This window comes from Pongo abelii, chromosome 1, assembly GCF_028885655.2.
Source record: "Pongo abelii isolate AG06213 chromosome 1, NHGRI_mPonAbe1-v2.0_pri, whole genome shotgun sequence".
NCBI lineage: Eukaryota > Metazoa > Chordata > Mammalia > Primates > Hominidae > Pongo > Pongo abelii.
Genome location: NC_071985.2, coordinates 90,463,561 through 90,477,183, shown reverse-complemented (window position 1 = coordinate 90,477,183; position 13,623 = coordinate 90,463,561). Strand labels below are relative to the sequence as shown.

Sequence of the window (13,623 nt, the reverse complement as noted above, 5' to 3'; positions counted from 1 at the left end):
ATCACCTGAGGTCAGGAGTTCAAGACCAGCCTGGCCAACATGGTGAAACCCCATCTCTACTAAAAATACAAAAATTAGCCAGGCGTGGTGGCAGGCACCTGTACTCCCCGCTACTCGAGAGGCTGAGGCAGGAAGAATTGCTTGAACCTGGGAGGTGGAGGTTGTAGTGAGCCAAGATCATACCACTGAACTCCAGCCTGGGCAACAGAGCAAGACTCCGTCTCAAGAAAAAGAAAAAAAAAAAAAAAATTCAGGTCCTGCCAACAGTGATGTGAAACAGTTGACAGTCCCAGTGTCTGAGGAGGTGTTTATATAACCCCTTCAGACCTACCCCCAGCTCCAGTGATGTTGATCTGTCCTTACCTGATCCCTGTTTCTCACCCTGACTCAGGCCTTTTTGCCCTTCCCCACCCCAGGCAGGAAAGAAATAGCCCCTCACCCCACACTGAAACTTGACTTCTGACCACAAAGCCAGGGACTGCTCCTTTTTCCAGAGCAGTCCCCCCAGCTGGCTCTCCCACTCCCCTGGGCTGATCAGGGGAGATGATCCCTGAGGTATGCGGCCTCGGCTCCCCATGACATCACCACCAGTCACCATCCAGGAATTCATCCAGAGCATTGAGAGGTAGGCAGTAGTCTTCCCACAAAGCCCTGTTTGCATTTCTCCAAAGGCACATGTCACAGGTTTCCTAATTATTGTGGCTTCTGGCCTGCCCGGTGGCTCACACCTGTAATCCCAGCACTTTGAGAGGCCGAGTTGGGCGGATCACCTGAGGTCAGGAGTTTGAGACCAGCCTGGCCAACACGGTGAAACCCCGTCTCTACTAAAAATACAAAAATTAGCCTGGTGTGGTGGCGCACGCCTGTAATCCCAGCCACTGGGGAGGCTGAAGCAGAAGAATTGCTAGAGCCCGGGGAACAGAGGTTGCAGTGAGCCGAGATCGCACCACTGTACTCCAGCCTGGCCAGCAGAGCGAGACTCTGCCTCAAAAAATAAATAAATATTATGGCTTCTATCTGTGTTGTATCTCCCCTACAGAACTACGCACTCTTTGAGCAAAGAGATCATGTATTAATAATCCACATCCTCCATAAAGCCTGACATAAAGTAGGATCTCAATAATTGTTAAATGAATGAATATATGAATGAAAAAAACGAGTGTATATATGACCATTCCCAGGCAGAACTGCCCATTTTCCTCTGCAAGAAGATGCATTTTGTTCTATTATTGAAGACATTCCTCCTGACCCTTAAGAGATTCCAAAGGCTAATAACCTTCAGAGTCAAGAGGATCATTTTTCCTTGTCTAATCTAAATTTCTCCAGATGCAACTTTGGTGCATTTTCTTCTAATCTACCTCCCTGGCCACTGGGACTAAAATCCATTTCTTTGCAAGAAGACAGTTATTAATTCACCCTTTTAGCCTTTTCTTCAACAAATTTAATCCCAGGCCCTTTATTTTTCCCTCCCTGGGGTCCTATCATCCAGCACTTTCCCCGTTCCACTGCTCCTTGGGCCTTCTGCCAAGCTCTCAAAGGCCTCCTTCAGCTGTGGAGGCAGGAATGGGACATATTGTTCTCCACGGAGCCATGTACAAACACACAGATGCCTACGCACGCAGGACAAACACCTCTCTGCACCCGTTATCCCCAATCCTTGGTAAACACATACTCATAGGCAGCCTCCACACACAGTCACAGATTCATATCCTCCCACCTGCACCGCACCCCACCCCCGCCCCGGCCCCCAGCCCTAGCCCTGAGAATTCTCACACACCTGGATGCACACTCACATGCATATGAATAGGCTGCAGAGAGCTACGCTTGTTACCCATAGGTGAGCCAAACTGGGTGGAGCATCTGAAACCTTCTTCCTTCTCCCCCTCTTCCTCCTCCTCTGCCTCCCTTCCCCAACTCTCCTTTCCATTGGCCACCATGGGCCAAGCCTACTTTCCCTCCACCTCCACGGTGATTTTCCACTTCTAGGCTAAAGGCAAGGAGCAAATGAACCCAAGCTGGCTCCTACGTCTTCCTCCTGCCCTCCTCCCATTCTTTTTTCCCCAAATCCTCAAATCACCTTCCATTTGTCCAGAGCATGCAATCCACCCTCCAACCTCCTCTCCTTTATCTGTAGGAAATGCAGCTTCTTGGGTTTTTATTTTTTGGAAATGAATAATCTGAAAGCATTGGAAGCGGAGAGATGAGCTGGGCTGTATCTCAGATCTGATGACAGGCTGGGTTGCTAGGCCCTTGGGCTGGCTGGGCACTGTGTTGCCAAGCCAGGGGGCTGAGGAGCATGAGGGTGGTGTCATGCTCACTCATTCATTCAACAAATATTTATCCAGCACCTACAACATGCCAACCACTACTCTACATGAGCAAAACCAACAAAAGCCTGCCTTTGTGTAGTTTACATTCTATGGGTGGGGACAGAAAATAAATAAGTAAAATATATTGGGTGTCAGGTGGTGATAAAAGCACATGTACCCTAAAACTTAAAGTATAATAATAATTAAAAAAAAAAAAGAAAGAAAGAAAGCAGGAATGGAGCACGGGGTCCAGGCTGAGGGTGAAGTGTGCAGTTTTAAATGAGGTGATCAGGGAAGATGACGTCTGAACAAAAACCTGAAGGAGATAAAGGAGCAAGTGAGAGTGGTACCTGGAAGGAGATTGTTCCAGGCGGCAGGAGAAGCCCTGCAAGTGCGGAGTGTTAGGGGACACCTCTGTAGCGAGTTGAACAATGAGAACACATAGAAAGAGAGGGGAACAACACACACCAGGGTCTGTGGTCGGGGAAGGGGTGCGGCGAGGGCAGGGAGAGCATCAGGACAAATAGTTAATGTATGTGGGTCTTAAAACCTAGGTGATGGGTTGATAGGTGGAGCAAACCACCAGGGCACACGTATACCTATGCAACAAACCTGCATGTTCAGCACCTGTATCCCAGAACTTAAAGTTAAAAAAAAAAAAAAGAAAGAAAGAAAGAAAGAGTTGAACAATGAGAACACATGGACACAGGGAGGGAAACATTACATACCGGGGCCTGTTGTGGAGGTGGGAGGCTGGGGGAGAGATAGCGTTAGGAGAAATACCTAATGTAAATGACGAGCTGATAGGTGCAGCAAACCAACATGGCCCATGTATACCTATGTAACAAACCTCCACATTATGCACATGTACCCTAGAACTTAAAAGTATAATAATGATAATAATAATAATAATAATAATAATAATAAAGAAAAATGTAAGAAAAAAAAAAGAGAGAGACACCACTGTAGAGAGCCACACAGAATAAGGTGTTGGGAGATGGCAAGAAAAGGCAGAACCATACACAGGCTGGTGCCTAGTCTGGGCCCCAGGGCCTGAAGTGGGGTCAGAGATGAGAGAAGTCAAGTTAAGGATGAAATTGTAACCTCAGGTGAGACAAAATGCTAAAAAGCAGACAAACAGAAAGCTGGAAAATGTTGAGATGCCAGTGGAGGCCAGCTCCAGAAGGAAGCAGCTGAGTCTGCAGTTAGATGGATTAAGGGGACATTGAGATTCCTCACAAGGCTTGGGTGGTGGTGGGTGCAGCCAGAAGAAAGGTGAGCCCAATGGCTGAGCACCTCTCAAATACAGCTGATGTCTCCCTTGAAAATAAGCTGTTCCAGATGGTGGGGATAGGGCCACTGAAAGCATCTTTGCCCGTATTCAACAGGACAGTGGTGAAGGGCATGAAACTGCTGGGCATCAGCTCCCTCTCAGCCCAGGGTCCATACACAAATGTTCTACCTTTTATTCCCCACACTTCCATTTCCTGAGCACTATGTGCTAGCATTCCCCATGCAAAGTGCTTTCCAGGGCTCATCTAATCCTCACGGCAACTTCATGAGGAAGGAATTACCATCTTCAGCTTACAGATGAGGAGCATCGCCCTGCCACCCACCACCACCTCTGTCCCCTAGTCCCTTGACAGCTTCACTTCTTGCTGAGCCTAGAACTGCACAGGCTCAGCCGGGTTCAGAGCCAGGTTGATTGGATGCAAATCCCTGCTTCTCCCTTAATTGCTTTGTGGCCCTGGGCACTTTCCTTGGCCCTTCTGAGACCAGTATCCTCATCTAAAGACAAAATGGGGAACACATTACAGTAATATCCACCTCCTGGGCGTTTGTGAGAATCTTCTGGGAGAAGGCAGTGGTTCTCAGCGCTGGCACTGTGACAAATGGCATTTCTCAGAGTTGTGAGGCGTGTGGCCAATAATTTATAGCTATAAATAGTTAAACCAGGGAAGGTGGCAAATAGCTTGTTGTTTTAGTATAAATAGCGAATTCAATGTTTTCTCTGCAATGACATCACTCTCCCTCACTAGCATTCCACAAAGCCTTCCTGAATGAGAGATAGAGGATCTAATCTCCTGGGAATTTGCCCACAGGCTGCAGCCTATCTTATCTGTGCCACAGCGTGTGGGAGTGCAGCAAGCAAGCAAATACAGTCTCTCTCGAGATGTGGTGTGGCAAGGCTAAGCGTGGTGTAGGGATAAGGCTGACAGCCATGGGTATGAAGAATTGGCACGGGGCCTCGCCCCTAGTGGGTGCTTCTTGGAAGAGGGAGCCTCAGAGAAGCAGGGGAACAAAAGTGGAGAGAACAAAAGCTCTGGGTACAAACCTGTTTCCCTCAGGCACAGTGTTGTGGCTTTCTCCTCCTAGGAGACAGAGATACCCTCAAGTAGAAAAGGGGAAAAGGGCAAGGAAGGCCAGGCCCCTGGGTGAGGCTGATGGGGCTGGAACTTAATGTCAGACTGGCCCAGCGTCCCTCAAATTCCCCCTGGAGAGACACAGAGTCTGATTGGGAAGCCTTGGGGTAAAGGTAACACCTAGTGGTTAGAAACTATGGGTGGGGCTCCCAGCACTTTGGGAGGCCGACGCTGGGGTGTTGGGAGATGGCAAGAAAAGGCAGAGCCATGAGGTCAGGCAGATCGCTTGAGCTCAGGGGTTCGAGACCAGCCTGGCCAACATGGTGAAACCCCATCTCTATTAAAAATACAAAAAATAGCCAGGCACGGTGGCTCACACCTGTAATCCCAGCACTTTGGGAGGCCAAGGCAGGCAGATCACCTGAGGTCGGGAGTTCAAGACTAGCCTGACCAACATGGAGAAACTCCGTCTCTACTAAAAATACAAAAAAAATTAGCCAGGCGTGGTGGCACATGCCTGTAATCCCAGCCACTCAGGAGGCTGAGGCAGGAGAATTGCTTGAACCTGGGAGGCGGAGGTCACAGTGAGCCGAGATCGCGCCACTGCACTCCAGCCTGGAGAACAACAGCGATCATGCTACTGCACTCCAGCCTGGAGAACAACAGCGATCATGCTACTGCACTCCAGCCTGGGTGACAAAGCCAAACTCTGTCTCAAAAAAAAAAAAAAAAAAAAAGAATGAAAGAAAAGGAAAAAAAAGAAACTGTGGGTGGAACACTCATGCCTCCGTCAAGGATAGGTGCTAGAGACAACCTGACCCAAAATTGATGATCATGGCCCAAGGCCACCCACCTAGAAAGGAAGTTCTGTCGTTAGTCTCTCCCAGGCGCTTAGTGCACAGGTGCTTAGGATCAATTAACACGGCTTCTTCCCTCCAGCGACCACCACCAACTCACTCCTGCTCATTCCCCAGCTTTCCACCTTTCCTCACCACTGCAACCCCCACCCTCAGCCCCTACATGGGTCTGGCCAACTCCAACACAGACCACCTCACCCCAAGCCTGCCTGAGGAAACTCTCACCTGGAGACAGCTTCACTTGCCAGGACTGATGGCTGTGCCAGCAGCCAGCCCCACCCTCCCAGTGACTGAGAAGCTGTTCCGACTGTAGAGGCAGACCCAGCCGAAGGCAGCAGGCAGGATTACCCAATTCCATTGACTAGAAAGGGCCTTACTTCCCTGTGGACACTGCCTACGTAGTCTGCATTCAGCTGTGAGGTCCTGTCCCCTCTCAATTCCAACCTACACCACCCCCAAAGCAAGTGAGAATGAGGATGGGGAGGAAAATGAAGACAGGGGTTAGCACTGCAACCTCTCATCTCTGCCCTCCTTCCTGTATCACTCACTGCACTTTGCCCAGTATTCCTCCCTTCCCCACAGTGGCACAGTGGGCCCAGACACAGCCAGAGTCCATTCAAAAATGACAAATTCTTTATTTAAATCAACAAACTCATCTTCCTCAAGCCCCAGACCATGGTAGGCAGCCCTCCCTCTCCGCCCCCTCACCCCTTAGCCACAGTGAAGGGAATGGAAAATGAGAAGCCACGAGGCCCCCTGCCAGGGAAGGCTGCCCCAGATGTGTGGTGAGCACAGTCAGTGCAGCTGTGGCTGGGGCAGCAGCTGCCACAGGCTCCTCCCTATAAATTAAGTTCCTGCAGCCACAGCTGTGGGAGAAGCATTCTTGAAGAAGCAAGGCCAGTCCAGCATCAGAAGGCAGAGGCAGCATCACTGACTCCCAGCCATGGAATGAACGGAGGACAAAGAGCTCAGAGACAGAACAGACCAGGGGGAAAAAGGAGAGACAGAACAGGCAAGGGCATGGCGGGGAGGGACTGAGGCCCCTAAATTTTGGTCCCAGGGGAAAGGAAGAGGCCAGTTGGTCCAGTTTTGATGGGTATGGGGAAGGGAATGTATTAGTAAGCACGGGGGAGAGGCTGCCAACAGGCACCTCAAAGGTGACAGGACAGGCTGAACCCCCCACCCTGACAGAAGGGAGCTTGAGAGCTCTGGGGCTCTCTGGGAATGTCACTGCTAAAATATATATCTACATATATATTAACCATTCGTGGGAGGGCAGGGGCAAGGCCTGGGGTAGGATCAGAGGATCTGGCGTGGCATCCCGTAGCCAGTCATGCCTGCCTGAGACGCCCCACGGTTGGTGCCCATCTGTAACCCGATCACGTTCTTGCCCTCTTGCAGCTGGTTATCCGAGAAGTTCCGAGGATTCTCCTTGGATTTCCTGGGTGACAAGGGAGTGGTGGTTAGAGGAGATCACAGGCTGCCCTAGTAAATCCCTTCCTTGGACAGAGCACAGACTTTGCTGTTGGCTCAAGGGCTGGTGCCAGCTCTGCCCTCAAGAGCCATAAGCTCTCTGAAGCCACCTCCTCATCTGTCCAAAGGGACAGTCATTTGCCATCCCAGAGGGTGTTGTGAGGATTAAGTGAGATGAGGAATTTTCTGAAAGTGCTTTGTAAAGGGCCAGCTGCTACTGAGATAGGTTATTTCCCAGGGACAGGACTGGGCAGAAACAATGCACCTGCTGGACCCTGCGGCTGTCCCAGCAATACTTACTTAGGGAACCAGTTGGGATCCCCAGAGAAGAGCCCATCATCCCGGGCTACTGCCAGCCCACCCAGATTCATCAGCGTCCGCTGCACACAGGCCATGTTCTTTCCTGGGAAGGAGAATGGGAATGTGTCAGCCTCCACAGTGTCCTAGATGCCAGGGTCCCGCCTCTATCGCTAAGTCAGCAGGCCTGGCTTCCTAATTATTTTTACTCTTCATTTCCATAGCCTTCTTCATTCCAGCCTCCAATATGACCAAGTGCTCCATGGAACACAAACACACCCCTCTTTCTCTTCAGGGAGCCAGAAAACAGCCCCTTCTCCCTGGTCAAGAGGGCCCAGCCCAATCTCTGGTCTCCTGGATGACAGGACCCAGCCCCTGGCCCTGTCCCACCTTCCCAGAGGTCCACAGTTTGGAAGATGTCAGTGGTGTTAATGCCATAGCGCTCAGCTGCTTGAAGGAACTGAGAGATCTGCTCCATCTGCTTGAAGGCCATGGTGGAGGCCTGGATCTTCTTTACTGGGGCCTGCCCCTCGGGGTACAGTGCATTAATGAGCTCACATAGCACCTGGATGAGGACAGCAGGGGTGGAAAGGTGAGAATATGCCTACCTATCGCAGCTCAGCATGCACCACCCTCAAAACCAGAGACAATGAACCAGAGAGGCTCCTGTCTTGCCTGAAGACAGCTTGGACTCTTTCACTAGAGTAGGCCTCACAGTCCTTCCTGCCAGCCTCCTGCCTCCGAGACCAGAGTGAAAAGCCAGTGTTTAGTCTTTCCTTGCTAATATATCCTCCCACAGTTCTTTCCTTAGAGACATTCTTCCTCAGTGTCACCTCAATCTTCCACTGCCTGGGAGGCACATTCACCCTTAACCTCCACTCCATGGGAAGGGAGGAAAGCACGGGCCCTCTCACATCCTTGACAAAGACCTTCAGGCTGAGGAAGAGGCTGGGACATGTGTGCCCTCAGTCTTCCCCTCTTCAGGTTAAACAATCCCCAGGCCACTGGACCCAGTCCTGCTCTCCCTGCACTTCCAAGCCAGTGGGGCCCGGCTCTCACCGTGCCATCCTTGAGCCAGTTCTGGAAGTTCTCGCGTCCAGGCTGGGGCCGGCCCACATCCTTTCGGCACTGAGTGGTGATCCACTGGATCAGGATCTGCTCCAGATCTGCATCATATTGTTTCTCAATCTTCTGCTGCACCTCCCGGCTCAGGCCATACGCAGGTCCCCTGTTGGCCATTCCAATGGGTGGCGGTGGCTGCGGGGAGCTAGGGAGAGGACACACCCGGGCTTTTGGTCAACACCTTGCAGCCTGGGGAGTGGGGAATTCAGGAATTCTGCCTGCAGGGATATATACCATTTCCCCCAGGGTGAGCCCCAAGGATGAGGACCAGAACTGTTACCAAATGCAACCCTGCTCTTTATAGCCCTGGGAAAGAGAATGATTTGGGGAGAGGAGGAGGAATGTGGAACAGCTTAGGAAACTGGTTGGATCTACCCTCCCTCAACCTCTGGGTTTTCTTTGCTTTTTTTTAACCATCTAGGTTGGTGCAAACCACTGGATTTTAACTGCACACCTACTATTTGTGCTAGGAATTGTGAAAGAGATAGAAGTCCTGGGTCCTCAAGTGCCCACAGTGCCATCAGGGAAACAAAGTGAGTACATATGAACAGGTAAGGATTGCACACAAAGAATACTAAAGTGCACAGTTCAGATCACATGTTGTAGGAGTTAAAAGAAGCAGACGGGCAGAAGCAGCCTGGGAAGGCTTTCTGGAAGAGGTAGGCCTGAATAGGTCGTTGAGGGATTTCAGCAAGCAAATCGGATTTCCTACGAGAAACCAGGCAATAAAAACAAATTCTACTTTCCCCTCCAGGAGCTATGACAGGCAGAATCATGCCCCCCCGCCCCCCAAAAGGTGTCCATGTCCTAATTCCCAGAACCTGTGGACACTGTTATCTTATATGACAAAAAGGGACTTCGTAGATGTGACTAAGATCTCGAAATGGGGCGATTATCCTGGATCATCTAAATGAGCCCAGTGTAATCACAAGGACCTTACTAACTGAAAGTGGGAGATAGGTGAGTCAGACTGGGAGAAGTAACAAAAAAAAAATGGAAGTAGAAGTCAGAGTCACACAGGGCCATGAACCAAGCAATGCAGGTGGCCTCCAGAAGCCAGAAAAGGGAAGGAAATAGATTCACCCCAAAACCCCCAGAAGAAACACAGCCCTGCCAACACCTGCATTTTAGCTAGTGAGACCCCTGTTGAAGTCTGTAGAACTGTAAGATGCTGTATTTGTGTTGTTTTAAATCACTAAGCTTGTAGCAATTTGTTACAGCAGAAATAGGAAACTAATACAGGAGCCCTGGGTGATATTTTTGGGGAAACCTGGGGAAGAGAAGGCAAGATGGGGAAATACACAGGAGGGTTTCTTTGACTTCGTTGGAGGACCTTGATTAGCAAGAACTGGGTGGTTTCCCGACCAATGGCCTGAGTTGGCGGACCTCACTGTAGCAGTGTGTTCCCACCACACTCATCACCTGGGTCTGACACTCAGGGGCTGAGCAAGACCCGGGCATGCTATGGATGCCAAAGGGAGCCAAGAACCAAGAACGGGCCACAGTCCCCATTTTCTGTCCCATCCCCACCCTGGTTTGGCTTTTCTCTCTTCTCCGAAACAGAGCTAGCTGTCAGGCCGCTCACGAAAGGGGACCCCCAGGACAGGAATCTGCGTTCAAGGGGAGGAAAGAGAGCCAGCCCTTCTAACCACATCTGGCTCCAGGCCAGGTTGGCCTTCAGGGATAAAGTCACTCCAGCTCCCCCTCTCCCACATACCCAGGTTAAACAATCCCACCACCCCCTCTCAATGGACCTTGGGGCTCTGCGAAATACAAGGGGACCAGCCTGCCTCAAACCCTCAACACCTCTCGGCCGCAGAAGCTGCGTCTCGGGCCAGTCCCTCCCGTCACAACTCCAACATGGCTGCTCCTTTTTACCCCAGCTTATCAAGCTGCACACTTCCGGCAGATCCTCCCCTAAATCAGTTATTTTTAAACCTCATTAAGAGCAACCCGCCCCCTCCACTTCCCCCAGCCCGAAAGCTGGGCCAGATAAATGTCAGTCTGGGCCCCGACCCACAGCGCCAGGCACACACACCATCAGCTGGGGGAAGGCAGGCGGGGTGGGGTGGCTGAGTTCTGAGGAGAAACCAAGAGAAGCATCCCTGCCCTCCCCAGCGGCCACTCCGCCATAGAAACCTCTAACCTCTGATGCACAGGGGAATGGCTGGAAGACAGGTAGGAAGAGGAAGGGGCTAAGAGCTACTACCACCAGTAAGCCCCCTTTCCACAGCCCAGTTCCAGACTTCTCTTCTGGGAGTGGCTGTGCTCAGGGCTGTCTCCAGGGACCAAGTGGCCTGAGGCTCGGGGATCACCATGGCACAGGTAAAGAAAGGGCAGGAGAATGATTAACCTAGACACTGGGGTTAAGAGCAGAGAGAAAGGCCTGAAGCCAGACCCTTCCAGTGCCCCCCAACCCCCAAGGCAGGACAAACTTGGCCTCCCAGACCCACCACTGGGTGGAAAGTGGATGCTGAGGAACCCCCTCCACCACCCAATCCTGGGGCCTGGACACAGCTGGCAGGGTCGCGGCCTCCAGCTGCAGTGTATCTGCTCCACTCTGGGGCCATTGCCCTCAAGCTCTGAGGTGCCAGACCCATAGGGCGGAGTCCTGAGAAGGGGCAGTTCCAACCAGGCCAGGCCTGGCCAGCAGCTGTTTCTCCTCCCCACCCCCACAGGCAGGCAGGAGCTGATGGGCTGCGGCTGCTGGAGCTGGGAAGGCCCACCCTAGGGACACCCAGGGGACCTGCCCCTGCCTTCCCTCAAACATAAAGAAAACAGTAAGCAAGTTGCCTACCAGGTCGAGAAGAGATATGCCCAGCTGGAAGACAGGTGTGGGGGACCCCCAGAGCTGGGGACCCCAAAGGAAGGTGACAGCTGAACAACCTGGGGGATGGGCTGGCAGGGAGCAACCTAAACCCTAGCGCTACTGCAGCTGTGAGAACAACCGTCACCCTCACCCTGGAGTTACAATAGGCGGGAAACGGGGAGGGGCCACGCAAGGCATTCGGCCCCACCCAGACCCTGGGCTGGAAGCTTACCTCACCAAAGCCAAAGCCAAAGAAAAGGCGGACATGGGTGGGGGCGGGGAGGACTTCAGGGTTCTTGGCTAGGGTGTTTAATTGGGAAGACAAAGGGACTCTCCATCCACCGTGCAGATGGAACACAGGAGAACTTCCCAACTCAGATTTGGGGCAGGGACTGTTCTCAAAGAGCAGCACAATGAGGGCACCAGCCCACAGAGCGAGGTGCCACAGCCAGCAGCAAGGATAGGGGGCGGACTACAATTAAGGGAACCACCGTAGGGCAGCCCCTCACCACCGAGAGTCAGGAGCAGAAGAGAAAGCTGAGGCTACACAAACAGGAAGCTCCAAGGCTTGCGTGGGAGGAGGGGATGAGGTGGGGGCCGTTGCCATGGCTTCTGTGTACCAAACAGTGTTGGAGGCTGGGTGGGGGCTCCGGGCAGAAACACCCTCTCAACACAGACATTGTGGTGAGCAGGCTGTGAGCACGGGAGCAGAAGTGGGATCGTCCCAGCAGTGCTCGGGTGTAGCCAGGTGCAAGGAATTCTTCCAGGAGACAGCTATAGTGGGAATGGACAGCGTGTGGGGGAAGATAGGAAATGACCCGTGTTGGGGTGAAGAAGCGGACTCAGGAAGTAGTCGTTCAGGAGAAGAAATCCCCCGGGAAGGGAAAGTGTTCTGAGCTAGAGAACCCACGGCTGAAAATTCTGGAGGGAGAAGGGATGGAATGAAGAAAGGATTAGGGGCCAATCCCGGGGTGGGGGACAGGGGCAGAGGCCTTGGGGTGAGGGAGGGAGTTGCTGTTGGACAAAACCTATTTGTTGGTTCTGGAATGGTAGGGCCCTACTGGGCCCGCCCTGCCTTGGCCTCCTCTGCAGTTGTAGGTCTGCCCCTTGCAGTGGGGAGGAGAAACTGGGAGGGGGCTGGAGATAGAGAGTTATTACTGTCTGGTGCTTTAGAGTCAAAGAGAACACTGGGGGAGCCCCGTCCCAGCCGCAGGTCTTCTACATCGGATCCCACACTCCATCCCCACTCTCACCCCGTTTCTCTCTGCCCCACAGATACCAACTGCTCACAGAACTCCCAGGACACTGGCTCCAGGTAGCCCCAGGAGGCACAGGGCGCGGGGGGAGGCGGCAGTCCACCTCCGGTCCTGCAGGTCCGGCCTCCCAGCCGCCGCCCCCCACCCCCACGACCACACCCTGGGCCGTTACAGCAGATGAGTCACCCACCGCCCTCCCGCCGCTGGGGTGACGCAGTGGTCTGGGCAGCCCGCCCGCCCGCCCGCGGCCACCACCGGCTTTCCCAGCAGCAGGGGGCACCCGGTGGGGGCAGCGGCGCTCGGGCAGGGTAAAAGCAGCCACCACCGCCCCCACAACCTCACACAGGGCACCCCGGGGCGCAGTCAGGGCTGCAGCACCCAGACCCCCGAGGTCAGGGGACCGTCATAGAGATGACTGGAGCTTCACAGAAGGTGACCGTGCGACCCATGCAGAGCCCCCTAGCCCCAGCCCGTGACCTCAAGTCCCCAGAATAGCAAGCTAGCAGGAACAGGAATGAAAAGGGCGGCCTCGGGGACTCAGAGGGCACGCAGTGCCCACACGTGCTCCTGGAACCAGGAAGTGAAGGGTGGCGCGGGAAAGCCCAGGAGCACGAGCTGGCCCAGGGCCGGCGCCACGACCCGGGGTCACTCGGGGCCAGCCAGCTAAAGTCCGACGCCCTTTATTCCCCTCGCCCCAGTGAGGACTCAGCGATGGAGCCCGCGGGTGGGGCTCAGTCCCTGAGTCCCTGCTCCGGACGGACGCCCTGTCTATGCATGGGCTAACCTCGCCTGACCTCATCGTCCAACAATGTCGGGTCAGGGCTTGGGGACAGGACCTGACAGCACGCACGGGGCGGGGTAGTCACCGGACCCTTGCCTGGTGCCAGCCCTTGATCCCCGAGCTCGCTGGAGCAAGTCCAAAGCGCTGGCTTCTTGCTTTCTACAGACCACGCACATGCCCGCGACCCCCGTCCCCCAGACCTGCTCACCGTTCAAGCGGGCTGGAGAGCGGCGCACTCACTCAACGCAAGGGCTGCAGCTGCAAGTGGTCCGCCCTGCCCAGCCGGGGGTTTTCAGGAGGGTCCCGCCTCAGACGGGGCGGACCCGGGGCGGGGCAAGGGCCAAGAAGGTTTAAAG

At 53.5% G+C, this 13,623-nt stretch overlaps 1 protein-coding gene across 3 annotated transcripts; it reads right to left on the bottom strand.

The window, feature by feature from the left end:
* Positions 1-6,144: 6,144 nt before the first annotated feature.
* TAGLN2 (transgelin 2) lies at positions 6,145-13,597 on the bottom strand. 3 transcript variants are annotated; one of them, XM_003775520.5, is made up of 5 exons: positions 13,476-13,597; positions 8,359-8,566; positions 7,690-7,864; positions 7,303-7,405; positions 6,145-6,970 (listed from the first exon to the last, which is right to left on the bottom strand). In XM_003775520.5, exons 2-5 carry the CDS (start codon positions 8,536-8,538, stop codon positions 6,829-6,831), a joined length of 600 nt encoding a protein of 199 aa, XP_003775568.1. In that variant the 5' UTR covers positions 8,539-8,566; positions 13,476-13,597; the 3' UTR covers positions 6,145-6,828. The 3 variants fall into 3 exon arrangements, with proteins under 3 accessions (XP_003775568.1, XP_002809978.1, XP_009240431.1); XM_002809932.6 differs by lacking the exon at positions 13,476-13,597 and adding an exon at positions 12,484-12,631; XM_009242156.4 differs by lacking the exon at positions 13,476-13,597 and adding an exon at positions 11,219-11,398.
* Positions 13,598-13,623: the final 26 nt, after the last annotated feature.